Source organism: Neophocaena asiaeorientalis, unplaced genomic scaffold (genome assembly GCF_003031525.2).
Source record: "Neophocaena asiaeorientalis asiaeorientalis breed wild unplaced genomic scaffold, Neophocaena_asiaeorientalis_V1.1 scaffold46, whole genome shotgun sequence".
Lineage (NCBI taxonomy): Eukaryota > Metazoa > Chordata > Mammalia > Artiodactyla > Phocoenidae > Neophocaena > Neophocaena asiaeorientalis.
Genome location: NW_020175393.1, coordinates 1,224,213 through 1,248,115, shown reverse-complemented (window position 1 = coordinate 1,248,115; position 23,903 = coordinate 1,224,213). Strand labels below are relative to the sequence as shown.

The 23,903-nt window shown below is 56.3% G+C and overlaps 1 protein-coding gene across 1 annotated transcript in view; it reads left to right on the top strand.

Annotated features, from left to right (window-relative positions):
- The window catches only part of COL11A2 (collagen type XI alpha 2 chain), a 27,367-nt gene extending 12,045 nt beyond the window's left edge, over positions 1 to 15,322 (top strand). The window contains 50 exon segments of the mRNA XM_024765958.1: positions 39 to 92; positions 200 to 253; positions 411 to 464; positions 650 to 703; positions 796 to 840; positions 964 to 1,017; positions 1,439 to 1,483; positions 1,670 to 1,723; positions 1,916 to 1,960; positions 2,063 to 2,116; positions 2,359 to 2,403; positions 2,636 to 2,689; positions 2,819 to 2,863; positions 2,986 to 3,039; positions 3,400 to 3,507; positions 4,541 to 4,594; positions 4,870 to 4,923; positions 5,088 to 5,132; positions 5,217 to 5,270; positions 5,388 to 5,432; positions 5,571 to 5,624; positions 5,724 to 5,777; positions 5,995 to 6,048; positions 6,441 to 6,548; positions 6,695 to 6,784; positions 6,954 to 7,007; positions 7,212 to 7,319; positions 7,448 to 7,555; positions 7,700 to 7,753; positions 7,854 to 7,907; positions 8,089 to 8,196; positions 8,421 to 8,474; positions 8,726 to 8,779; positions 9,005 to 9,058; positions 9,198 to 9,251; positions 9,594 to 9,701; positions 10,087 to 10,140; positions 10,302 to 10,355; positions 10,472 to 10,525; positions 11,070 to 11,123; positions 11,395 to 11,506; positions 11,602 to 11,705; positions 11,936 to 12,043; positions 12,197 to 12,250; positions 12,563 to 12,598; positions 12,800 to 12,853; positions 12,966 to 13,233; positions 13,794 to 13,906; positions 14,270 to 14,476; positions 15,182 to 15,322. Of these exon segments, the coding sequence (XP_024621726.1) occupies positions 39 to 92; positions 200 to 253; positions 411 to 464; positions 650 to 703; positions 796 to 840; positions 964 to 1,017; positions 1,439 to 1,483; positions 1,670 to 1,723; positions 1,916 to 1,960; positions 2,063 to 2,116; positions 2,359 to 2,403; positions 2,636 to 2,689; positions 2,819 to 2,863; positions 2,986 to 3,039; positions 3,400 to 3,507; positions 4,541 to 4,594; positions 4,870 to 4,923; positions 5,088 to 5,132; positions 5,217 to 5,270; positions 5,388 to 5,432; positions 5,571 to 5,624; positions 5,724 to 5,777; positions 5,995 to 6,048; positions 6,441 to 6,548; positions 6,695 to 6,784; positions 6,954 to 7,007; positions 7,212 to 7,319; positions 7,448 to 7,555; positions 7,700 to 7,753; positions 7,854 to 7,907; positions 8,089 to 8,196; positions 8,421 to 8,474; positions 8,726 to 8,779; positions 9,005 to 9,058; positions 9,198 to 9,251; positions 9,594 to 9,701; positions 10,087 to 10,140; positions 10,302 to 10,355; positions 10,472 to 10,525; positions 11,070 to 11,123; positions 11,395 to 11,506; positions 11,602 to 11,705; positions 11,936 to 12,043; positions 12,197 to 12,250; positions 12,563 to 12,598; positions 12,800 to 12,853; positions 12,966 to 13,233; positions 13,794 to 13,906; positions 14,270 to 14,476; positions 15,182 to 15,322 (3,654 nt within the window).
- The last annotated feature ends 8,581 nt before the right edge of the window (positions 15,323 to 23,903 follow it).

The following is a 23,903-nucleotide window of genomic DNA, read 5'->3' as shown; positions in this document are numbered from 1 at the left end:
CTATACCCACTAACCCTGCCCCTGCCTCTCCCTCCCAGGGCCCCAGAGGACCTCAGGGCCTCATGGGCCCCCCTGGCAAGGCTGGGCGAAGGGTGAGTGACCTGAGGGTAGGATGGGTGTGGGTGGGGGATGGGAGGCAGAGCACAGGGTGTGGAGGACTGTGTCCCCTCTTGCTCTGACACCTCCCCTTCACCCCCAGGGCCGAGCGGGTGCTGATGGAGCCCGAGGGATGCCTGGGGAACCTGGAGTGAAGGTAATAGGCTTGGGCCCCTCTCTGGCACCCATAACTCCCAGCCCCACCTGAGCTCGTTTGTTTTTAGGGATAACCCCTCCCCACTCAGGGCCCAGTAGAGAGGGGTGGGGTGGGAATGGGACTGGGACCTCACCTGCGCTGCCCCTCTTCTCCCCAGGGTGACCGAGGATTTGATGGCCTCCCAGGGCTACCTGGGGAGAAAGGACACAGGGTGAGTATAGGGGCATGGTGTGTTGTGATGAGGGGGTAGATCTTCTGTGGAGGGGAGGGGAGGTAGGAGGCTGAGGGTCCCAGCAGGAGCTCAGTGAAGGAAATTGGTTGGTTAATTGAAGACAGTCAGTGTCTGCCTGTGTTGGGGGCTCTGCACCCCCTCTTACCTGTTCAACCATTTTCCAGGGTGATACTGGTGCCCAGGGCCTTCCTGGGCCCCCCGGCGAGGATGGAGATCGGGTAAGTGTTGTGGACGGTGGGGGCAGGGGTGGGGGCTGGGTATGGGAGAGGTCTGGACGCTGAGCCTGCTTCACCACGTCCTCCTCCTCCAGGGAGACGATGGGGAGATTGGGCCTCGGGGGCTGCCTGGAGAGTCGGTGAGTGTCAAGGGGTTTGGGGATGGGGGTGGCTCTGGGGATGCCAGAGGAGGGACGCGGGCATGAAAGGGACACGTTTTCTCTCACCCATGCGGGTCCTATCTTCCCCTCACCTGAATGCAGGGATCTCGAGGTCTCCTTGGCCCCAAAGGTCCACCTGGGATTCCCGGGCCCCCGGTAAGTGACTGTCCCTGGCTTCTGACCCTGCCCTTTCCCTCTCTCCACCTTCCCTGACTGCCTCCCTCCTCCCTCCCCTCCAGCTCCTCCTCCCTGGCCCCCACCTAGCCCTGCTTCAGCCTTCACCCCCTGGTGCCCTTGCGGGACCATGTCTTGTAGTGCACCAAAGGCTCTCATCATAGCCAAAAAAAAAAAAAAAATTCCTCAAGAAAACAAAACAAACCCCCACAAACCCACAGTCCCAGAGCCCCAGAGCCCCACGCCCTGTGGATCCGGACCGGCTGTGTTTGCTTAGGTTTGGGATGAACTGCTGTGCGCCTGACCCTTCCCACCCTCTGGGACGGCCTGGCCTCAGAAACCACAGGTCCCTCCAGGGCCCAGGGCCGCCTTCCAGCCTGCTCACGCCCCTCTCATGTTTCAGGGAGTCCGAGGCATGGATGGCCCCCATGGTCCCAAAGGAAGCTTGGTGAGTGATGGGCATGGAGACCCCACCTGACCCTTAACCCCTGGGGTCTCTGCCAAAGTCCTGTTCCCTTTGCCACCATTTCGACTCCCGCCTGCCATCTCGGCTGTCCCTGCCGGGACTCGGCTCTCTGCCCTGTTTGTTCTGTCACCATCTCCTTCTGACCCCTGCCTGGTTGCCTGTTTCTAGGGACCCCAGGGAGAGCCAGGACCTCCTGGACAACAGGGCACTCCTGGGACCCAGGTGAGTGGTCCTGTCCATCCCCTCCCCAACTTTAGTGATTTCCCCTGGGCTTCCACAGTGGGCCAGATCCCGGGTGGGGACAGGAAATGAAGGGTCTCAAGCCTTCGCTGCTCACGCTCTGAATGGGGGCTGCTGCAGAGAGAGCGGCCCACCCCTGGGGGGCCCCCTGTGACTTCTCTCTCCTGTGTCTAGGGTCTCCCTGGGCCCCAGGGTGCCATCGGCCCTCATGGAGAGAAGGTAAGTGACTAAGTGATCAGGGGAATGGTGGATGGGCCAAGGCGGGGTGTAGGGTGGGCCCCAAATATCTGGCTGGGACTGAGCCTCCTCATCCCCCTGCAGGGTCCTCGAGGGAAACCAGGGCTTCCTGGCATGCCTGGCTCAGATGGACCCCCGGTGAGTGGCCACCACCTCTTAATACAAATCCCCCTTGACCTTCCACCCCAGGAAATGACTTTCAAGCACCTTCAGTGAGTGTCCATACTGTGTGTCCCTTGCACTGGGAGGTCACTGGTGGTGCTGCCAATGGTTGGTCAGCTTCATTAGGTCCCAGGGGGGCATTTGGGTGGAAGAAGTGTAGGGAGGGGTGCAGGAGGTGACAGGGGCCAGTGGTCATGCTCTCCTTCCCCTACCCCCAGGGTCACCCGGGCAAAGAAGGTCCCCCTGGAACCAAAGGAAACCAGGTGAGATCTTCCACGCCTCCTCTCATCCCCTGGAGGGGTCTCTACCCAGAGCCTGGGCCTCCAAGTCCTTGGGATTTCCTCACCTCGTCACGCGGCTCTGACAGTCCTTTGTCCCATACCCCTCAACCCTCTCCAGACTCCAATGTTGTAACTTCCATTACCCCCACCCCTAGGGGGCCCCCGTGGTGACACCCTGAGACCCCTTTATTGATGCCTCTCTGTCTTCTTCCAGGGTCCATCTGGACCTCAGGGTCCTCTGGGATACCCAGGACCTCGAGGCGTCAAGGTAACGAACCACCAGGCTGGGAGATACAGGCTGGGGTCAGGGGAGCCAGCTGGGGCCCCAGGAGCTTGGTCCTGCCAGCCCAGCCTCCTCCCCTGATCTCTCAGTCTCTATCCCCCACTCTAATTCCAGGGTGTGGATGGAATTCGGGGTCTGAAGGGTCACAAGGGTGAAAAGGTGAGCAATGCACCCCTAACTTCCCAGCCCCTCCACCTGCCCCACACCAGCCTTTCTGTCCATCTCTGCCTCACCCCCTCCCTCCATCATCTGTGGTGTCCTTTCACCCCAATCTTTCTCAGGGCGAGGATGGCTTTCCTGGGTTCAAAGGTGACATGGGTGTGAAAGGTGACAGGGTGAGTAGAAATCCCCACAGTGGCCCCCCAACTCTAAGTGCTGATGATCCTCCCCTTTGGAGCCCCCAGTTACCAGCCTTCCCCCCACCCCCCAATACCCCAGACTCCTCATCTCCAGGCTCCCTTTAGAGCATCTGATCACCCTCTAGAGCCTGATCTGTGCAGGAACCCAACCCCGTGCTCTGTGACCCACCGGCTCGCCAATCACAGCACATCCCTGCCCCTGTGGGGCTTCCTGTTCTGCAGTAGCTTCGGGGACCCCCACCGACCCCACTCAGCCTCACTGGGGCCTGCCTCTCCTCTTGGGGCTCAGCCCCTCCCCTAGTCCCTATCACTAACCTCTCCAACCCCCTCACCCAGGGCGAGATTGGAGTCCCTGGTTCCAGGGGAGAGGATGGTCCCGAGGGGCCGAAGGGACGCACTGGACCCACTGGAGACCCTGGCCCCCCTGGGCTCATGGGCGAGAAGGTGATGGGGAGGGTGTGAGGGGTCTGGTCTACATGCTGTAGGGCATGGAGGGGGTGAGGCCAGGGGCGCTGGGATCAGGGCTGGGGTGGGGTGCCAACAGCTGAAGTCTGCAAGTCAATCAGAGATGACCATGCATTATGCTCCTCTGTGTGTACATGGCGCCTCCTAGACACTGATGTGTTGAAGCGGGGGTGGGGTGGGGGGGAATACATAAGAAGTTAAGGAAAAGTCTCTGTCGTGAAGACTTTACAGCAGATTGATGGGGACAGGGCAGAGAGGCCGTCATAGGATACCTGAAGGTGCCGGGCAGAGTGAAAATGTGTCCAGACTCCAAGCAGTAGGCATTCCGAGAAGGAAGAGAGTCAGAGAGGAGGTGAGCTCTGACATCTTCAGAGCTAACTCTCACCAAGCCCTCGCCGTGTGCCAGCACCGTGACGTCTTGTCCTGTCAGTCCTGGGGGGTGGGCGCTACTACAGTCCTGAAGCATCAGGAGGTTTAGAAACTTGTTCGTCACACAGCCAGTGAGGGCCAGAGCCAGGGTTTGAGCCCCGAAAGTCAGGCTGCAGAGCCCCTGCTCCCCACTTCCGCTCCACAGCTGCCTTGGCAAGATAGGTCCTGAAGCCTCAGGGGGCAGGCGAGGATGGTCGGTGGGTGGGGCCCGGGGTGGTGCAGAGTGGAGCCAGGGAGTGAGGCTGGGGGCGGGGCTGCCTTCAAGGGGGCCGGTCTTGGTGGAGCAGGACTGTGTGCTGGGAAGATGGAGCTGAGGTTTACAGGTAGGCAGGGGCCGGATCACAGCGCCTGCAGGACTTGAGCTGCAGATTTTAAGACACAGGGGAGGGGAGATTCCAGCACTAGAGTTCGGGGAAAATCCACTCTCAGCAAGGAGAGGTTACAAAAGCCAGGCATCCTGGGACGTGGGAAATGAGGGGCCAGGGGCTGGGGCTTTTCTGGGTGGGGGGAGGGTTGGGATCTCCAGGGATGGAGCGGCATCCGTGGTTCCTCTCGCTCCTGATCGCTCGCTGTCCATCCACAGGGCAAGCTGGGTGTTCCTGGTCTGCCTGGCTACCCTGGACGCCAAGGTCCCAAGGTGATTCGTTGCCCCGCATGTGCCCCTCCTCCTTTTCCCTTCCTTGACCCCTAATTACAGGAAGCACAGACTGACACAGCAGCGGGGGACCCTAGAGAGAATTTAGCCCACTCCCATTCTACAGATGAGGGAACAGAGGCCAGAAGCACTAGTTATTGGCAGAGCCCGGGTCTCCCACCCTGCTGCCTCCACCACCTCTCCTGACCCCCCTTGGCCCTTCCTTGGTCCTCCCCTTTTGTGACGTGTCAATTTTTCCCCTTCTCCATCCTCACCAGGGGTCTCTGGGATTTCCTGGTTTTCCTGGAGCCAGTGGAGAGAAGGGAGCCCGTGTAAGCTGGGGAAGAGTGGGGGGGGGGCAGAGGGAGGAGCAGTTGGAGAGAAGGGAGCCCGTGTAAGCTGGGGAAGGGTGGGGGGGGGGCAGAGGGAGGAGCAGCTCTGGGAGCAGGGGCCTCACACCCTGGGTGATGTGTTGTTTCTGCTTCGTTCCCACCAGGGCGTGTCGGGCAAATCAGGGCCTCGGGGAGAACGTGGCCCCACGGTGAGTGCAGGGGAGAGATGTGTGGCTCAAGATCCAAAGAGGTGCTTTGGGGCTTTTCTGACAACTCCCCTGTCCTCTCTCTAGGGTCCACGGGGTCAGAGGGGACCCCGAGGTGCCACTGGGAAGTCTGGAGCTAAGGTTGGTGGTCTTGGCAGGGCTCATCCCCGCCACTGCCCTGTAGCCCAGCTGCTCTCCTCTGGCCTCAGGGTTGACTAGAAAGCATCTCCTCTCACTCTCTGACTGTTTCCCCCACAGGGAACATCGGGTGGTGATGGCCCCCACGGGCCCCCCGGAGAGAGGGTGAGTGTGGCCTGAGCCCCCTGTTCCCCAGCGCTCCCCAGGGAGCCGGAGTGGGGCCGGCTCCCTCTCACTGCAGGGAGAGACCCCTTGCCCAGCACCCCTCCCCATTCTCCTGACTCAACCTAGCTTTGTATCTAGGGTCTCCCTGGACCTCAGGGCCCCAACGGATTTCCTGGCCCCAAAGGACCTCCAGTAAGCTGACCTCTGACCTCTGACCCGCTCTGGTACTGTGAATCCTTCCCCATCCCCCTTCCCAGCCTAGAGCTCACCTGACATCTGAACCTCTTCCAGGGCCCCCCCGGGAAGGATGGGCTGCCGGGACACCCAGGCCAGAGAGGAGAAGTGGTAAGTGGTGCCCCGGCCTCCTCAGACCCTCACTCCCGAGCTGTCCTGTCCCGAAGGCCCTCTGGGAAGGTTCTCCTGGCTGAGTGGAGCACATCTCAGCGCTGCTCAGACCACAGCCAAGGACTTGGTGGTGACCCTCCGGGAGCCTGGGGTCTGTGCCACAATGTCCACGCCTGACTGTGTGTTCTGACTGCCCTCTCCTCTCTTCCTCTCTCAGGGTTTCCAAGGGAAGACCGGCCCCCCTGGCCCCCCAGGAGTGGTGGGACCCCAGGTATGCCTGCTCCCTGGAGAGAAAGGACCCCAGACCCTGGAGTTAGTCTATCTGCCTCTCTTCTCCCTTTTCCCGGTCACGGGCCCCTGCCCCTCCTTTGACTGAGCTGGGCCCCTGGGACTGGGATTTGGAGCAGGGATCCCAAATTTCAGTCTGTTTCCTGGGCCAGTTCTCATCTTCTCACATCTTGGAGAAGAGGAAGGTCCCCTCAGGGACACCAGGTGGTATGGTTACTCCACACCGGGGAATGAAAACCAGAGCGGAGGCCTAGGAGAGCTCCAGGAATTTCCCAGGAGCTTTGGGGCAGACATGAAGGGGTTCTAAGGGAAAATTTAAGGTGGACAGAGTGAGGTGAAGGCTCTGAGATTGGAGTCTCTCTCTCTCTTTCCCAGGGAGCCGCAGGAGAAAGCGGGCCCATGGGGGAGCGAGGTCACCCAGGCCCCCCGGGACCCCCTGGAGAGCAGGGACTCACTGGAACAGCTGGAAAAGAAGGGACAAAGGTCAGTAAGGGGCCCGGCAGGGGGGAACTTGGGGGTCTAGGGTTGGGGTGCCTAAGGGAACAGGCAAACGGGGATTTGAGGGGACAGAGATCTCTCTGCCCAATTTGGGAGTGTGGAAGTGGCTCATCACCTCTGTTTCCTTTTAGGGTGACCCTGGGCCCCCTGGGGCCCCAGGGAAGGATGGTCCCGCTGGTCTGAGGGGCTTCCCGGGAGAGAGAGGCCTCCCTGGCACTGCTGTGAGTGTGACTCCAACCTGGCTGTCTGTAATAAGTCACCAGTCTTCCCGGCACCCCTCAGCGTCACCCTACTCCCGTCTCCCCACCCCCATCCTTCCCCGCTTGTCTCCTGGACCCCATGTCCCCCCTTCCTGTCTCAAGTCTGTTGCCTCTGATTTCTGGTTCATAGGGCGGACTTGGTTTGAAGGGAAATGAAGGTCCGGCTGGTCCCCCTGGCCCTGCAGTAAGTCTGGGGTCCCTGGGGGGCAGAGGGGAGGAAGGATGCGGTGCGGCATCTGGATTTTGGGGGGGCTGCGGGACCGGGCAGGGTCAGCCATAAGGCATCTGATGTTGGGCTCTTCTCCTGGGAACCATGGTCAGTGGTCCTCTGGTGTAGGTGGGCTGTGGTCTCTTCCTTTGGGGTGTCTCACTCTATCTCCTGTCTCAGGGCTCCCCTGGGGAGCGAGGTGCAGCAGGATCTGGGGGACCCATTGGCCCCCCAGGGCGCCCAGGGCCGCAAGGTCCCCCTGGAGCAGCAGGAGAGAAAGGTGTTCCGGTGAGTGTGGGGTCCCTGGGGAGATGCTGGGGAGGGGTCTGTGAGCTGATGGGTTACGGGGGATTTCCTGTAGGGGTGTTTGAGGGGGACAGCTATCTCTGGGTCATGACTCCTTCCTTCTCTCACAGGGTGAGAAGGGCCCCATCGGTCCGACTGGCCGCGATGGGGTGCAGGGTCCCGTGGGGCTTCCTGGCCCTGCTGGCCCCCCGGGCATGGCAGGAGAGGATGGAGACAAGGTGAGGGAGGCCACAGACCCTGGACTCAGTCTTCTTTCCCGATGAGATCGCTGGTCTGGGCATGGCCCGCAATCCCTGTCTGCTTATTCTCCCCGCCCCCCCCCCACTCCTTCCTCTAACGTCCCACGTGCTTTCTACCCCCAGGGTGAGGTGGGAGACCCCGGACAGAAGGGCACTAAAGGGAACAAGGGGGAACATGTAAGTGTCCATTCCTTTGACTTTTCACCTCTGGCCTTTAACCTCATTCCCACCTGGTCTCTCCCCATCTTGGCATCTCTGACTCTTCTTTCTCCCCCAGGGCCCTCCTGGACCCCCTGGACCCATTGGTCCCGTGGGGCAGCCTGGAGCCGCGGTGAGTGACGATGTCCTGTGTGCAGCCTTGATTCTGCCCTCAGTTTCCCTCTGCCCATGGGGTTGGGGGTGGGAGTGGGGGGCTCCAGGCCTGGTGCCCGGCTCTGTGTGGGGCTTGTGGCTAGAACACACCTGACCCACGACCATCTTTGTGTCCTTGTCCTGCCCTCCTCCCACCTCAGGGGGCAGATGGGGAGCCTGGAGCTCGGGGTCCCCAGGGACACTTTGGAGCCAAAGGTGATGAGGGAACAAGAGGGTTCAATGGGCCCCCAGGACCCATTGGTCTACAGGTGAGTTGGGGGGTGGAGACAGGGGCTGAGAGGTGGGTTCACGCTGGAGCTGATGTCCGCCCCAGACCCCCCAGCCCCCTGCTGACAAAGGAGGTCTGGGGAGGTGGGGGCAGAGGACTGGGTGGTGGGGGGTATGTGGGATCTGTATGGGGGGGACCCCTCTGCCGAGGGCTGTGCTCCAGGTGGTTTGGTCACCTGGGTCTGTGCTGTGTACACCTGCGCAGGGTTTGCCAGGCCCCTCGGGGGAGAAGGGAGAAACAGGAGACGTGGGCCCTATGGTGAGTGGGACCCCATTGATAGGGTGTGATCCCGACTGATTCCAGCCCCACCCGCTAGGCACACCCCTGCTCATCCAGCCCCCACCCCAGCAGCCCACTGCCTCCGACTCCCAGCTCCCTGCATGCCATTCCCTGGCCTGGCTGCCTCCCTCCCCGCCAGGACCTCTGCCTCCCTCACCCTCCACCACTCACGTGCATCTATGGCTGGCTTTCTCTCACGTCCCTTCCCGTCACGTGTATCTTTTCTCCAGGGACCCCCCGGGCCCCCAGGACCTCGAGGCCCAGCTGGACCCAATGGAGCTGATGTGAGTCCTCTTGGCCCCTTGTCCCTCCAGATCAGTGTGGCCGGTCCTCTGCCTCCCTTTCCCCAGACTGTAAACTCTAGTCTCATCTCAGATGCCAAGAGAAGCCGGTGGACCCTGGGAAGGTCTCCCACTGTCTCACTGCTCTGACCTTAGGCCCTCCTCCAGGCTCTGCCCCCCCATGCTCCCCCCCATAAGCAATGATCCCTATTTCTATTCCTCTTCCAGGGTCCACAAGGTCCCCCTGGAGGTGTTGGGAACCTGGGTCCCCCTGGAGAGAAGGTACTGGGAAGGGGTACATAGATGGTCTGGGGGGATGAGGGTTGGACTTTTGCCAATTTTTGGGGGTCAAAAGAGAGTGGGGGGAATATCAGGATTCTTTTTTGGGGGGTGGAGGTTTTTGACCCCAATCTCCTTGCAGGGGGAGCCAGGAGAGCCAGGATCTCCAGGAGTCCAGGGCGAGCCAGGGGTCAAGGTGAGTGGTAGTTCTGAGGCCCTGCTCTGCAATCCTCTTCACCCACTCAATCCCACTCCCACCTTTCCTCTGACCTCCTGGAGCTGGAACTCCTGCGCAGCCCATGAGTCTGTGCTCCTGGTCATTCTCCGTGAGGCCTGGTCCCTGGATCCGGGTGGGCCCTGTCCCCTTTCCTTGAAGGGAAGAGGGGCCAGGGACTCCCACGATGGGCTTGCCTTTCTGTGTGCACCCCGATGTCGGCGATGCACGAGGGGGAAGCTGAAGGTTTTTTAGAAGCAGGGGCTGGATCTTTGATCTCTGGGACCCCTTTGGGACCAGCTGTAACCTCCGCTCATCCTCTAGGGTCCACGCGGGGAACGTGGGGAGAAAGGAGAGTCGGGGCAGCCAGGAGAGGCGGGACCACCAGGGCCTAAGGGCCCCACCGGTGATGATGGCCCCAAAGGGAACCCTGTGAGTTTGTGGGGAGGGGCTGCGAGGAGGCCCCTGTGAATGGAGATCTGGGGATATGGGTGTGAGGATCTTGGAGTTTGGGGAAACCAAGAGTGTGGGGGATGCCTGGGAGGAAGGCTTTGCGAATGGGGTCTCCTGGGAGGGATGTACGGGGTCTGGGATCCAGAGAGAAAGTGAGAGAAACCCTAGTTAATAACCTGAAAGCCTTAGAGGGCAGGCAGTGCAGGAGGTGGGGAAAAGGGGGTGCCAGAGACCCTCTTCCTAAATGGTGCAGGTGGGCACTGCCTGTAGAGAGGGAGAGTGTGGCATGTGGCCATGGGGGTCTGTTGGCCCTGCGTGGGCTTAGGGGGCTGTGACCCTGACCCTTGGTCTCCCTCTGGATCAGGGTCCTGTTGGCTTTCCTGGTGACCCTGGCCCTCCTGGAGAAAGTGGCCCTCGGGTGAGTCTTACCTGGGGAGGGGAGGGGCAAAGAGGTGGTCTGCTCTGGAGGGGCTCTGTGTGGCCGATGGGTGTGGGCATGGGAACCGGGGTTTTGGTAGGGCAGGTGGAGGGATGGGAGGATTGGCAGTTTGACCTTCTGACCTTGTTTCATCCCTGCAGGGCCAGGATGGTGCTAAGGGTGACCGCGGAGAAGATGGAGAGCCAGGACAGCCTGTGAGTGCCCGGGGACCCCTACCCCACCACTGAGCCCAGGCCCTCAGCCCTGTTTCCCCTCTACTATGCCCTATGCCTGAGGGGTCCCTCACCCACCACTCTTCCTCCCTCCACAGGGATCCCCTGGTCCCACTGGGGAGAATGGACCTCCTGGACCACTTGGAAAGCGGGTAAGTGAGGTCGTCACCTGGGACCTTGCGGGGCAGGCTGGATGGCAGTTGGGGCAATGGCAGGTGGGATGTGGAGGGAGATGCCTGGTGTGCCGGTTGTCCTTGGGTGAGGTGTGTATGTGTGTGACCATGTGTGTTTGTAAGCGTGCTGTGTATATTTGTTCCTGTATATTCCATCTGTTCTTGCCAGGGGTGGTGTTGTGTACCAGCCAATCAGAATGGACACGGAGGGAAGGGGCTGGCTTTCCTGGGGAGGTACCTGCTGGGTCAGGATTAACCCTCTTTTTGCTGGTGGTGTGTGGGCAAGAGGCTCTTCACCAAATGCACAGAACTACTCAGTATTTTAACAGCTGATACAGCTGTACCGGCTCTCCCACCCATGAGTCGGCCTCTGCGGTCGTGCCTGTGCATGCGCAGGTATGTGTGTGTGTGTACACGTGTGTGTGTGTACACGTGTGTGTGTGTACACGTGTGTGTGTGCACCAGGAGGACAGCGAGGGGGAGGGAGGTGAGCCTGGCTATTCACTGCCGCCTCCACCTGCAGGGACCTGCTGGTGCGCCTGGTCCTGAGGGGCGACAAGGAGAGAAGGGAGCCAAGGTGAGGGAGAGGCCGCCCTGGATGCTGGAACATCCCTTCCATTTTCCCACCCCTTTGGTCCTCACACAGCAGCCTCCAAACACCTCCCCCACATCCACCATCTCCACGCCGAGCCCCCTGCGGGGACAGGGTTCCCTATACTTGTCCCTGTCCCAGGAGTCCCTGGGGTTTGACCCCTCCTCCCTGCCTCACCCCCGTCCACCTTGGACCCACTGCCCCCAGCCACACCCCCTCCTTTGCCCTTCAGGACACTTTTTTGGGTGTGTTTCAGGGGGATCCTGGTGCTGTGGGTGCCCCGGGAAAGACAGGCCCTGTGGGTCCTGCAGGGCCAGCAGGAAAACCTGGCCCTGATGGTCTGCGGGGGCTCCTGGGCGCAGTGGTGAGTCACGGGGCAGAGAGGCTTGGCTGGGGAGGGGGAGGCGCACGGTGTGGGGACACTCTTCCTCATCTTGGAGGAAGTGGGAAGTGGTGGGGGGAGAGTGTGGTCCTGCCTCCCCCAGGAGAGAGTGACTTCCTATCTCCCCACAGGGACCCCCAGGGCTTCCTGGCCTCCGGGGCGATGCTGGGGCCAAGGGAGAGAAGGTGAGTGACCGCACATTGCCAGGTGTCTCAGCCCCACCCCTGAAACCTCCGGGGGGCCTTGTGCTCTTGGGGAGCCCTTCCTCAGTCAGGGCCGTGGCAGCCGCTGCTCTTTCCTCAGACCCGGCCCAAGTCCCTCTCTTGTCTTCTGGGCTCTGACCCCTGTGGTTCTCCTTCTCCCCATGCATGTGTCTCCTCTCTGCATCCCCCTGACCACCTGGCCCCTTTTCCAGGGTCACCCAGGTCTCATTGGACTGATTGGCCCCCCGGGGGAGCAGGGAGAGAAGGGTGATCGAGGGCTTCCTGGTCCTCAGGGATCCACAGGGCCAAAGGGGGAGACAGTGAGTAGAGGGCGTGGTCCTGGGAGGTCTAAGGGTGGGGTGAGGGTGGGGATTCATGGGGGTGTGGGAAGGTGGGGGGTGGAGACTCAGCTGTGGGGTGAGGGAGGGGGAGGGGAGGAGGACCCAGTTGAACCAGGCCCCTCCCTTTCCTAGGGCATCCCAGGAGCATCTGGCCCTATTGGTCCTGGAGGGCCCCCCGGCTTCCCTGTGAGTACCCCATCTGTTCCTCAACTCAGTCCTCTAAACCCCACTGCCCCCCTCCATAATCCCCCACTGGCTTCCATGACAACGCCAGCATAACACTCATAGGTTCCCGTGTCCCCCATATGTTCTTACACTTTCAGTGTTTCCACTCCTGTCCTTCCAGGGCCTCCCGAATGTCCCCATGTCTCCCATGCCTGCCCCTCTTGTGATGGCTCCCGGGTCCTGTGAACTCGTGTCGTGATCTTGCCTCTCCAGTTCTCCTTGTCCTGACCTTCCCCTGTGCTGACCATCTCTTTCTTGTTCCTCGTTTCACAGGGACCTGCTGGCCCCAAAGGAGCCAAAGGAGCCACAGTGAGTGACCCCCAGCCAGCTCTGACCTTCCCTTCCCCCAACCCTCCATAGGTGGACTTGACACTGTCTCTTCAAGACAAACATACTCCCTGCTGGTGGAGCCCCTCATTCCCAGCCCAGAGACTGATTTGACCCTTCTGTGACCTTGATCGCATTCTTGACCTTCTGACCCCTCCATGACTTCATTGACTCCCTTGGCAGGGCCCAGCCGGACCTAAGGGAGAGAAGGGCATCCAGGGCCCTCCGGGACACCCGGTGAGTCAGTGTCAGGTCCTGCTCTTCTGACAGTCCCCCTCTGTCTGGGTGTTTCTCCACATCGCCCTCACCCTGACCTGTCTCTTGCCCTCTCCGCCCTTCCCTCCACCAGGGCCCCCCCGGTGAGGTAATCCAGCCCCTGCCCATCCAGATGCCCAAGAAGACTCGGCGCTCAGTGGATGGGAGCCAGCTGATGCAGGAAGATGAGGCCGTGCCAACTGGGGGGGCCCCGGGCAGTCCTGGGGGGCTGGAGGAGGTCTTTGGCTCCCTGGACTCCCTGCGGGAGGAGATTGAGCAGATGAGGCGGCCGACAGGGACCCAGGACAGCCCCGCTCGCACTTGCCAGGACCTGAAGCTCTGCCACCCAGAGCTGCCCGACGGTCAGTGCCAGGGACACGACATGTGAACAACTGCGTGGGCATGAACAAGCAGGACGGATGTCGGGGGAGGCTTGGGGAAGCTGTGGGGTGGGGGTGAGGGTGGAGGGGCTTGGGGCAGCAGCTCTTTACCAACTGGGTCAGAGGTATTTCAGTATTTAGCAACTGACATGGTCCTACCAGGCTCTTCAGCTCATTATCCGCTCAGGGTCTACAGAAATAGATAAACATAGACTCGTGGACACACATGCTGGCATTTACACACACAGACACGTGTGCAAGCCTACAGCCACACGCTGGACCAGCGTGAGGGTGTCAGTGCTCCTACCGCCTCCATTGGCGAGCCTGGGGGTGCTGCTGGGGGGAGGGGCGGCAGAGCCGGACAGGGGCATCAGGTGATGAGGGAAACCAGAGCTGTGTTCTGGGGGCCTGGCGGGGGAACGGAGGACTGGGTGTCTGAGGGCATATGTGGGGGCGGCTGGTTGGAGCAGTGGGAGGGAAGTGAGGCAAAGAGCATCTTGGGTCCAAGGCCTCAGGGGCCCTGACCCTCCCCCACTCGACAGGAGAGTACTGGGTCGACCCCAACCAGGGCTGTGCTCGGGATGCCTTCCGGGTTTTCTGCAACTTTACGGCAGGAGGGGAAACCTGTGTGACGCCCAGGGATGATGTCACGCAGGTGAGATCTGGCCTCTGACGGCCCTGTCCCTTGCACCACAGTGGAGCCCCCCTCTGGGCCTAGTGGTTTCTGGGTTTGTGTGACAAGTTCCCTGACCCTTGACCCTGCGGAGCCTGCAGACTATTCTCTTATTCCGTTCCTTCTCACCAGTCTTCTGGTGCTCACTTCATCTCCTTCCCTTGACAACCTAAGACAAAAGTCTGCCTTTTATTTATGCCCTGGCTCCCGCCCCTGCCCCTTACTTCTCCCCCAGCCCTTTCCTCCCACCCATTCCCCGCCCGTGACCCTGGCTCAGCCGCCCTGCTTCTGTAGCTGCTCTGCAGGCCCGTGTCCATCCTTGACTACAGCCCTCTCTCCTGCCAGTTCTCTTACGTGGACTCCGAAGGCTCCCCAGTCGGTGTGGTCCAGCTCACCTTCCTGCGGTTGCTCAGCGTCTCAGCCCACCAGAACATCTCGTACCCCTGCTCTGGGGAGATCCGGGATGGCCCCCTGAAGCTCCGAGGGGCCAATGAGGATGAGCTGAGCCCGGAGACCAGCCCCTACGTCAAGGAATTCAGAGACGGCTGTCAGGTGGGAACCAGGGAGAGCTGGGTGGGGGCAGGTCCCAGACTCAGGCTGGAGGAGGCGGTGGGAAGACCCTTCGGGCAGGGGCGCTCGGGGAGAGCACGAGGAGGCCAGCTTCCTGGTGTCAGGAAGGGCAGGAAGGATGGAAGGTGGGTGTCACCTGTGTGCACATGGCAGTGTCACCCAGAGTGAGTCATGCAGGCTTGTAAGCACATTTACACAGGTTGCCCTCTGCACACACGGGGTATAAACAATGCCCCCTCCCCACGGAGGGGCACACGGACACCCCCAATCCGTATATACATCCCCAGAGTCGCCTGGAGAGGGTCACACAGGTACACACGCGTGGAATCGTGTTGGCTGTCATCACACACTTACACCCACAAACACATGTACACGCGTCCCCGTGGAGTCACACAGGCTCACACCACCACTACAGACAAATAATCTCAAAGGCAAACCCAAAGGTGTTCAGACTGGCTCAAGACTGCATGCGTGTGCATGCACACACACGCACAACCCTCCCAGCTTTCCCAATCCTGACTCTCTGGAAGAAACTTTAGCAAAGTCTGAACATGGGACACGGATGAGAGGAACAGCATCTCAGGGCACTTGAAGGCGCGGAGAGCCTGGGCCTGAGGTTGGGGTGTCTGCGGGCCCTGTGTGCCTCCCCTATGCTCACTCCTCTCACTCTGGTGTCTCCCCCTCAAGACCCAGCAAGGCCGGACGGTGCTGGAGGTTCGAACACCTGTACTGGAGCAGCTGCCAGTGCTGGACGCCTCCTTCTCAGACCTGGGGGCCCCCCCGAGGCGGGGAGGGGTGCTGCTGGGGCCTGTCTGCTTCATGGGCTAAGACCTTCTCCTCTGTCTGACCCTGTCCGTCGACACCAGGCCCACCTGGAATCCCACAGCATCAGCTCTGTGCCACCTCGCAGAAGGGCTCCTCGCCATCTAGGGGGCCTTGGGCCAGGGCACCGAGAGCCCCCAGTCAGGGGCAGTGCAGGGGAGGGGTGCACCTGGGGCTCGCGGCCCTCCCACTTGGAGCCTGTGCCCTGTTCGACAGCTGAGACCCTTATTTAAAATTTACCTCCCAATCACCCCAAACACGTGGAAGAGAAAGGACACTGTGTATTTTGTATTTAAAAGTAATTATATTAATTATTTAAAGAGTGGAAAACAAAATGACAAAAAAGATAAAGAGAGAAATGCCAACAAAAATCAGCGGACTTTGGAGACAGGGCTCTCCAGGGGTGAGCCTGGCACCCTCATCTTTGCCTCAGGGCTCTCCTCAGAGACTGTGGGGGGTTGGGGGCCGAACCCCGCCTCCCTCACACCCCACCTGCAGCACCCACTGTGAACGTTGTAATACATGGTCTCCTTTGTCTCAGGGCTCTGCCTCTCTCTGCCCAGTGTGGGGCTTGCTCATCTCTACCTACCGGGTGTTTGGCTCTGTGGCCCGCACGCCTGCTGTCTTTCACTTGGTCTGGGGCTCGCAGGAATGCCTGCTACTTGGGGACCAGGCCAGCCCCTCAGGGGAGAAATGGAATAGTGAGGGGTGTGTGCAGGCCCTGCGGTCAGCAGACTGTTGAACTATTGAAATTCTTCCACGTTAGCTGGGAAATCGCCGTGGCCCTGAGTCCCCCCGGTACACCACTGCCATCCTGGCCACCCCCATCCCTCCCCTGGGTGCCCCATCACCTTCTCTGATCCTGCAATTAAAGGGTTAATGTGTGGCATCTGGATGGGACTCCCAGGGCCTTGTCTAGCACTATGACCTGCGCCCATTCTGACTGATGGTTAAAAAATGTGATTGTCTCCTGCTGGGGTGCATGTGTGTGGTGCTTGTGTTGTTATTTCAATCCCCACCCCCACTCTCATCCAAAGGTGCCCCTTCTGGCTGAGCTGTTCCCAGAAATGAACGGCTTAATCCCTATTTCCTGGAGGGCCTGTCCAGCTGGGGTGTTAGGGTGCAGAGAGAGTTCATAAAGCCTGGCATAAGAGTTCAGAATCTCAAACAGATCCCCCAGTGACAGCAGGTGGGGGTCCAGGGTTCTGCCTGACGCTGGCGCTGGATTGGTTCGGTGTGCCTGCCCTCCCTGGTTTCACCTCAAACACCCCATTGCCTCCCAGCTTTAGGGACCTCAGGGCTGGAAGGAGCCTCAGATGTCTAGTCTGAACTGTTTGCAAATGAGACCGAGGCTCACTTTCACGACAGCGTTTACCGCCCCAGTCCCTTTGGTACAGGCTCGAATGTCCTGCCATAAAAAGCCAGGGCTGCGGCTGGGGCCCCTCATGCTTGTGTGTATTAGCGTCTACATTACTCCAGGCTTTGTGCCGTGTCAAGATGCATAATCCTCGCCCAGCGTCTCCTCCGACTCCGTGCCGCCCGCTGGCGGCCCCTCTCGGGGTTTATTCAGCAGCTCCGAGCCCTCTGGGTCAGGTGTCTCCTCTGTTCAGGGCTGGCTGCACAGCCGGGCATTCTTGGCAGCTCCTGGGCTTCCCATCCTCACACAGCACATCCTGCCTCCCGCCCGTCCTGGCAGGAGATGAAGACTTCTTTCAGGGCCTCCTGATTACGACGCCCCTTTCCTCGGGCTGCTGGTGCGGGAGGGGGACGGTGTACGAGCGTGTGCACGTATGTCTGTCCCTGCTTCTCTTCCGCAAACCCCCGGTGCGGGTCGGGGCGGGGCTGCTTTGCACCCCAGACCCGGAGTCCCAGTAGGCAGCGCCCCCAACCCTCGTCCCCGTACTTCTTCCTCCCGGCGGATCCCCGATGGCAAGGACAAAGCCCCGATCTTGAAACCCTGAAGTATTGGAGCTAACTCAGTATCGATCCCAGGGAGCTCTCCTATGGGCATCTAGAAGTCCGGCCTCGCATCGGCGGCGGGTGGGCAGGAAAAGCGAGCGCAGGTGAAAACCCGCTTCCGCGCGCCTGCTCTTCGGGCTCCGCGCATCTCTCTGCCTCTGCGGCCCCCTGGTGGTGGCGCGGAGACCTCGCCCGACTAAAGCGCAAGCGCAGTGATTCCGCGCCCTAAGACATCCCTAAACCGCCGCCCCTCCTGCGTCACCAACTGAACCCTCATTCCCACTCCCCCAACCCAGGAGGAGGCTGAATGGAGCAGAAGCCCCTGGCCCTCGTCTATATGGAATCAGGCGATGGACGTGGTTTCTGGGATCAGCCACGCCCTCCCCTCTATCTCAATGGCTTCAGGCACCCTTCTCCCCCCAATCCCAGGCCTCAGCTGAACAGAAGATCATACCTAAATAGATGCTCCTCACACCGCTCGCCCTCACCCACTCCCAGACAAGCCGGGCCAGAGCTGAGGTTTCTCCGGAGCTCTCTTTGCAGTTGGAGCCAAACCCACAGAGGTCGCCCTTGGAGCACAGAGGGGAGTGTTCCCAAAGGTCACTTTTGGTCAGATGCTCTGAGCTCAGAGAGATTTTCTCCGTGGAAACAAAGCCATGCATTTACTCAACTAACATTTATACACGGCGGTTAGGTCCCCAGGCCCATCCACAAAAGCCTATTTAACTAGTATGCCAAGCAATCCCGTCAAACGGTTTTATGAGCAATTCTGTGCCAAGCTGCAGCTGAGGACGCCAGGACCACAGCCCTCTCCTTGCAGTGGGGCATCTCCTGCCCCCTCATCCAGCAAGCTGGGGCCTGGCTCTAAGGAAAGATGAGGGGAAGCACCCAGAGGTGGAAGTTTTGGTGTGTGACTGGGCGTAGGTAGTGCAAGCGTCCTGGAATCTGGACATGTGGGGGCTGGCAGGGACTCCAGTGGCTTGTGGACAGTGGAGACTTCTAGATGGGATGGGGAGGAGATAAAGGAGAGAGAAATAGAGACTTGGGGGGGTGACTTTGGGCCCCCCAGGTTGGAGGAGGGTGTGAAGGTCCTAGACACACAGACAACAACAGGTTGGGAGACTTAGGAGGGGTGAACTAGGAGTAGGGAGGACAATGAGATTATAGCGTGAAGCCTGGGGGGTTGGGTCCTCTAGCCTCTCACATCTTGGAGCTGCTTCTTAGCCTTGAGCTGTATTTGTGGCGTCTGTAACTTATGGTCAAAAAACAACTTGTAGGGCTTCCCTGGTGGCGCAGTGGTTGAGAGTCCGCCTGCCGATGCAGGGGACGGGGGTTCGTGCCCCGGTCCGGGAAGATCCCACATGCCGCGGAGCGGCTGGGCCTGTGAGCCATGGCCGCTGAGCCTGCGTGTCCGGAGCCTGTGCTCCGTAGCGGGAGAGGCCACGGCAGTGAGAGGCCCGCGTACTGCAAAAAAACCAAAAAACAAAAAACTTGTAAAATGTGGACAACTTAGGTAACTGTACTTGGGAGCACTACATATCCCAGAGGGCCATGGCCTACATATCTCTGTCTTCCCTTGGTCATCAAGTCAGTGAAATATGGCACCACTGTGTGAATTCTTACACATTTTCTTTGCCTAAAGTACATGCACATGTTTTGGTTATAGCTGTTGTGGTTCTGTTTATGTCACTATCACACATGACATTCACCGACATTCATTCATTAGACATACCTGACACCACTTAGCGGTAGAAAAACCCAGTTCTACTTTGCTGTGTCTTTTTTTTTTTTTTTTTTAAATAATGGCAATTACCATTTATTGGCAACTTAGTGTTTTTAGGCATTGTACTACTTTTTTTTTTTTTTTCTGGTACGCGGACGTCTCACTGCTGTGGTCTCTCCCGTTGTGGAACACAGGCTCCGGACGTGCAGGCTCAGCGACCACGGCTCATGGGCCCAGCCGCTCCGCGGCATGTGGGATCTTCCCGGACCGGGGCACGAACCCGTGTTCCCTGCATTGGCAGGCGGACTCTCAACCACTGTGCCACCAGGGAAGCCCTACTTTGCTGTGTCTTTAAAGAGTGGTTTTATGGCTATTGCAAAAGCTTTGAAGATACTAAGTCTCCTACCTGGCAGCTCGGGATGCAACATGGATATTGGAAAGTGTATCAGCCACTGCATTGTCTTATTGAGTTATTACCACAAGTAAATCTATGCCAGCTCCTTTCTGATATCCTTTGATATGGCACTAAACTCAGCAGATGCCCACGGGCCCACACAACAGCGTCTGGGATTCCTTCTCCATCCTGTCAGTCACAGTTTCGGGGCTCTTTACTGACAAGCACCGTGGAGGGTGCCATGTTGGACAAGGCACAATGTAAGGTGTGATTACCAAGAAGACAAGCCCCCGTGAGAGAGCTGTTCGTGACAGTCCTGCACTGGGACTGAAGGAAACCATTCCATCATTTTACTGTATCTGATGCTTGAGGGTGATATGTACATTGAGAGCTCCGTTTTACATTTCCATGAATCTACTCTTATTATAGCTTGGCTGCGAACAAGAGATGCTATATATATTGGTTCAGATTAGGTTGAGCTGTGAGACACAGATACCCTGAGAACAATCGTGGTTTAACCAAGATAGACTTTTATTTCTCTCTCACGTTGAGCTCCAGGGCTGGTAGGGTGTTTAACAGTGTCAGAGATTCAGACTTTTTTTCCATCTTCTTGTTCCACCAGCCTCAACATGGCTCTTCCTTCTCAGGTTCAATATGACTGCTTGAGTTCCAGCTTTCAGATTTGCATTCAAATCAGCAGGAAAGAGGAAAGGGAAAGAAGGACCCATCACCCTCTTTATAAGGCCACCTTCTGGAAGTTGCACACAGCAGTTCTCCTTACAGAACATTGGACAAAACTTACGTGTGGCCACACATAACTGGAAAGAAGGATGGGAAACTAGGACTTATTCTGGAAGTCCATGTGCCCAAATAAAACAGAAGGTTCTATGAGGAACTGTGGAATTATGGGTATTAGGGGACAATTCTCTGCCTGCCATGTCTCTAAATCATTTCTTTAGATCCGGAAATGGGGGATTCTCCAGTGGCTGCTTTTACCAATAAAGCAGTCCCACAATTTTCATAAAAATCCATTGTTTAAGAACATATTTGCCCTGAGGGGAGGGGTTTCCAATATTATCTACCCCCGAGCACTAGGCAAAGTACTAAGGAGAAATTTAAAAACAAATAGACTATGTATTCTGTTTTGCAAACTTCCCTCTAGGGAGTTCTTGAAGTTTCTGCAGGCTGTTACAGGCACCTAGAGCTTGTTTTTTTTTTTTTTTTTTTTGCGGTACGCGGGCCTCTCACTGTTGTGGCCTCTCCCGTTGCGGAGCACAGGCTCCAGATGCGCAGGCTCAGCGGCCATGGCTCACGGGCCCAGCCGCTCCGCGGCATGGGGGATCTTCCCGGACCGGGGCACAAACCCGCGTCCCCCGCATCGGCAGGCAGACTCTCAACCACTGTGCCACCAGGGAAGTCCCTAGAGCTTGTTCTTGTTGTCACACTTTCCTCCCTGACTTCACCATGAGTTATCTCTATTGGTGTGCTTGCCTCTGAGTGAGAAGGTAATTGGCCTTGTTGGAGCATAAGTAGAATAGTTAGAATGTGTATCATCTCAAGATGATTTTAATTAGAAATGTCAGCCAGTTGAATTTTCAGAGACCCATGCCATACAGATATGTATTCAGTATTCCAGTCCTTAAACTCCAGTGGTCTATATATCTATTTGCCCTCTAGAGCAGTGCTGTCCACTAGAACATTCTGTGATGAAGGAAATATTCTGCATCTGTACAATCCAATATGGCAGCCACTAGCCACATGTGGCTATCCAGCACTTGAAAAGTGGTTAGTGCACCTAAAGAATTTTATTTTTTTGTTTGTTTTTTGGCCACACGGCATGCGGGATCTTAGTTCCCCAACCAGGGACCGAACCCGTGTCCCCTGCATTGGAAGAGCAGAGTCTTAACCACTGGACCTCCAGGGAAGTCCTACAAGAATTGTAGTTTTAATTTTATTAAATTTTAATTAATCTAAATAGCCACATGTAGCTAGTGGCTACCATATCAGACAGCACAGTCCTAAGGTATCTTGCTGTTTAAAGATCCATATGATTTGGATCCATTTTTAGTAATATGATGAAGAGATCCAAGTTAAATACGGATGTGGGAGATGCAGATTTCAGAATTCACACATGCCAATTAATTTCTGGTCTTCTTTTCTGGGGTAGGGTGTTTCAAGGGCAAGGGCTTTTCCCTGATCCTAGGCAGAATTTTTCTCCCCCAATTTACTGAAAATTTTATGGCTTTATGGTTCATTCCTTTCAATCATAAAATCAATAAAGGAAGACATAGTTTTGGGGTGCAGTTGCTTTTTAAAAAATCAGGTTTACTGAGATATATTTTACTTACGGTGAAATTCATCCTCCTTAGCTGTACTGTCCTATGAGTTTTAACAAGCATATTCATTGTGTAATCACCATCACTATCAAGATAAAAGCTATTTCTACCACCCCCATAACGTTCCTCACAGGCATAATTGTTTTCAGTTCACTCCTGGTTAATGTGTCATAAGTGTAACGAACAATTTTAATACTCGCATTGGGTTTAGGTCATCTCTTTAACTTCTGCTTTATTGGATTGCGCCTCAGGGTGAAAAAATCTACTGAGGTCATATAATAAATGAGACTTGTTGGGGCAGCCAAGGGAAAGCAAACTGGTGATGGACATAGCTTATTGATATTGAGGAGAATATATCAGCCAGATGAATGCATACACGCTAATCAAGGATTGACTTAGAAAGATCTTTTACTAAGGAAATAATATCAGGTACAGTGCTAACCACATTTTGTCTATTTTTATTTATTTACTCTTTTTAATTTTTTTTAAAAAATTATTTTATTTTAGTTTTGGCTGCATTGGGTCTTCGTTGCTGTGCGTGGGCTTTCTCTAGTTGTGGTGAGCCGGGGCTACTCTTCGTTGCAGTGCGCGGGCTTCTTACTGCGGGGGCTTCTCTTGTTGCAGAGCACGGGCTCTAGGGCAGGTGGGCTTCAGTAGTTGTGGCACACGGGCTTAGTTGCTCTGCTGCATGTGGGATCTTCCCGGACCAGTGCTCGAACCCGTGTCGCCTGCATTGGCAGGTGGATTCTTAACCACTGCACCACCAGGGAAGCCCTATTTTAAAAAAATTAGATGAGTGAAATATATAATAAGTACTTAGAACAATCCCTGGCATCTAGTAAGCACGATTTAAGAATTAGTTATTAAAAAACAAAGAATTAGCTATTATTCTTTTAAAAAACTTTATTGATTTACAACATTGTGTTTGTTTCAGGTGTACAGTAAAGTGATTCAGTTATGTATTTTTTTCAAATTAAATTCCACTCTAGGTTATTATAAGATATTGAGTATAATTCCATGTGCTATACAGTAAATCCTTGTTGCTTATCTATTTTAGGTATCGTAGCTTGTATCTGTTAATTCCCTACTCCTAATTTTTCTCTCCCTCCCTCTTCCCTTTGGTAACCATAAATTTGTTTTCTATGTCTCTGAGTGTGTTTTGCATATAGATTCATTTGTATTAGGTTTTAGATTCCGTATATAAGTGATATCATATATTTGTCTTTCTCTGACTTCACTAGGTATAATATTCTCTAGGTCCAACCATGTTGCCGCAAATGGCATTCTTTTATATTTTTTAATTAAAAATTTTTTTGTTTTACTTTTTAAACTTTTTAAAAATTGGAGTATAGTTGATTTAGTGTTGTGTTAATTTCTGCTGTACAGCAAAGTGACTCAGTTATACATATATATATACACATTATTATTATTATTTTTAACAGTCACTTTACTTTTTATTTTATTTTTTATTTTTGGCTCTGTGGATCCTTGTTGCTGTGCACAGGCTTTCTCTAGTTGCGGCGAGCGGGGGCTACTCTTCGTTGTGTCGCGCGGGCTTCTCATTGCGGAGGCTTCTCTTGTTTCAGAGCACGGGCTCTAGGCGTGCGGGCTTCAGTAGTTGTGGCACGTGGGCTCAGTAGTTGTGACGCACGGGCTTAGTTGCTCTGCGGCATGTGGGATCTTCCCGGACCAGGGCTTGAACCCATTTCCCCTGAACTGGCAAACGGATTCTTAACAACTGTGCCACCAAGGAAGCCCTACACATTATTTTCTTAATGTTATTTTCCATTATGGTTTGTCCCAGGACATTGAATATATTTCCCTGTGCTATAAAGTAGGATCTTATTGTCCAATATTTCATTCTTTTTTTTAATCACTGAGTAATATTTACAATTAGCTATTTATATGGGAAAAGAATCTAAAAAAAAAGAGTGGATATATGTATATGCATAACTGATTCACTTTGCTGTACACCTGAAACTAATACAACATTGTAAATCAGCTATACTTCAATAAAAATTTTTAAAAAAGAATTAGCTATTATATTTTATATGGTATTTAAAATTTTTATTTATTTATTTATTTGGCTGCATTGTCTTTGTTGCTGCGCGCAGGCTTTCTCTAGTTGTGGCGAGCGGGGGCTACTCTTCGTTGCGGTGTGCAGGCTTCTCATTG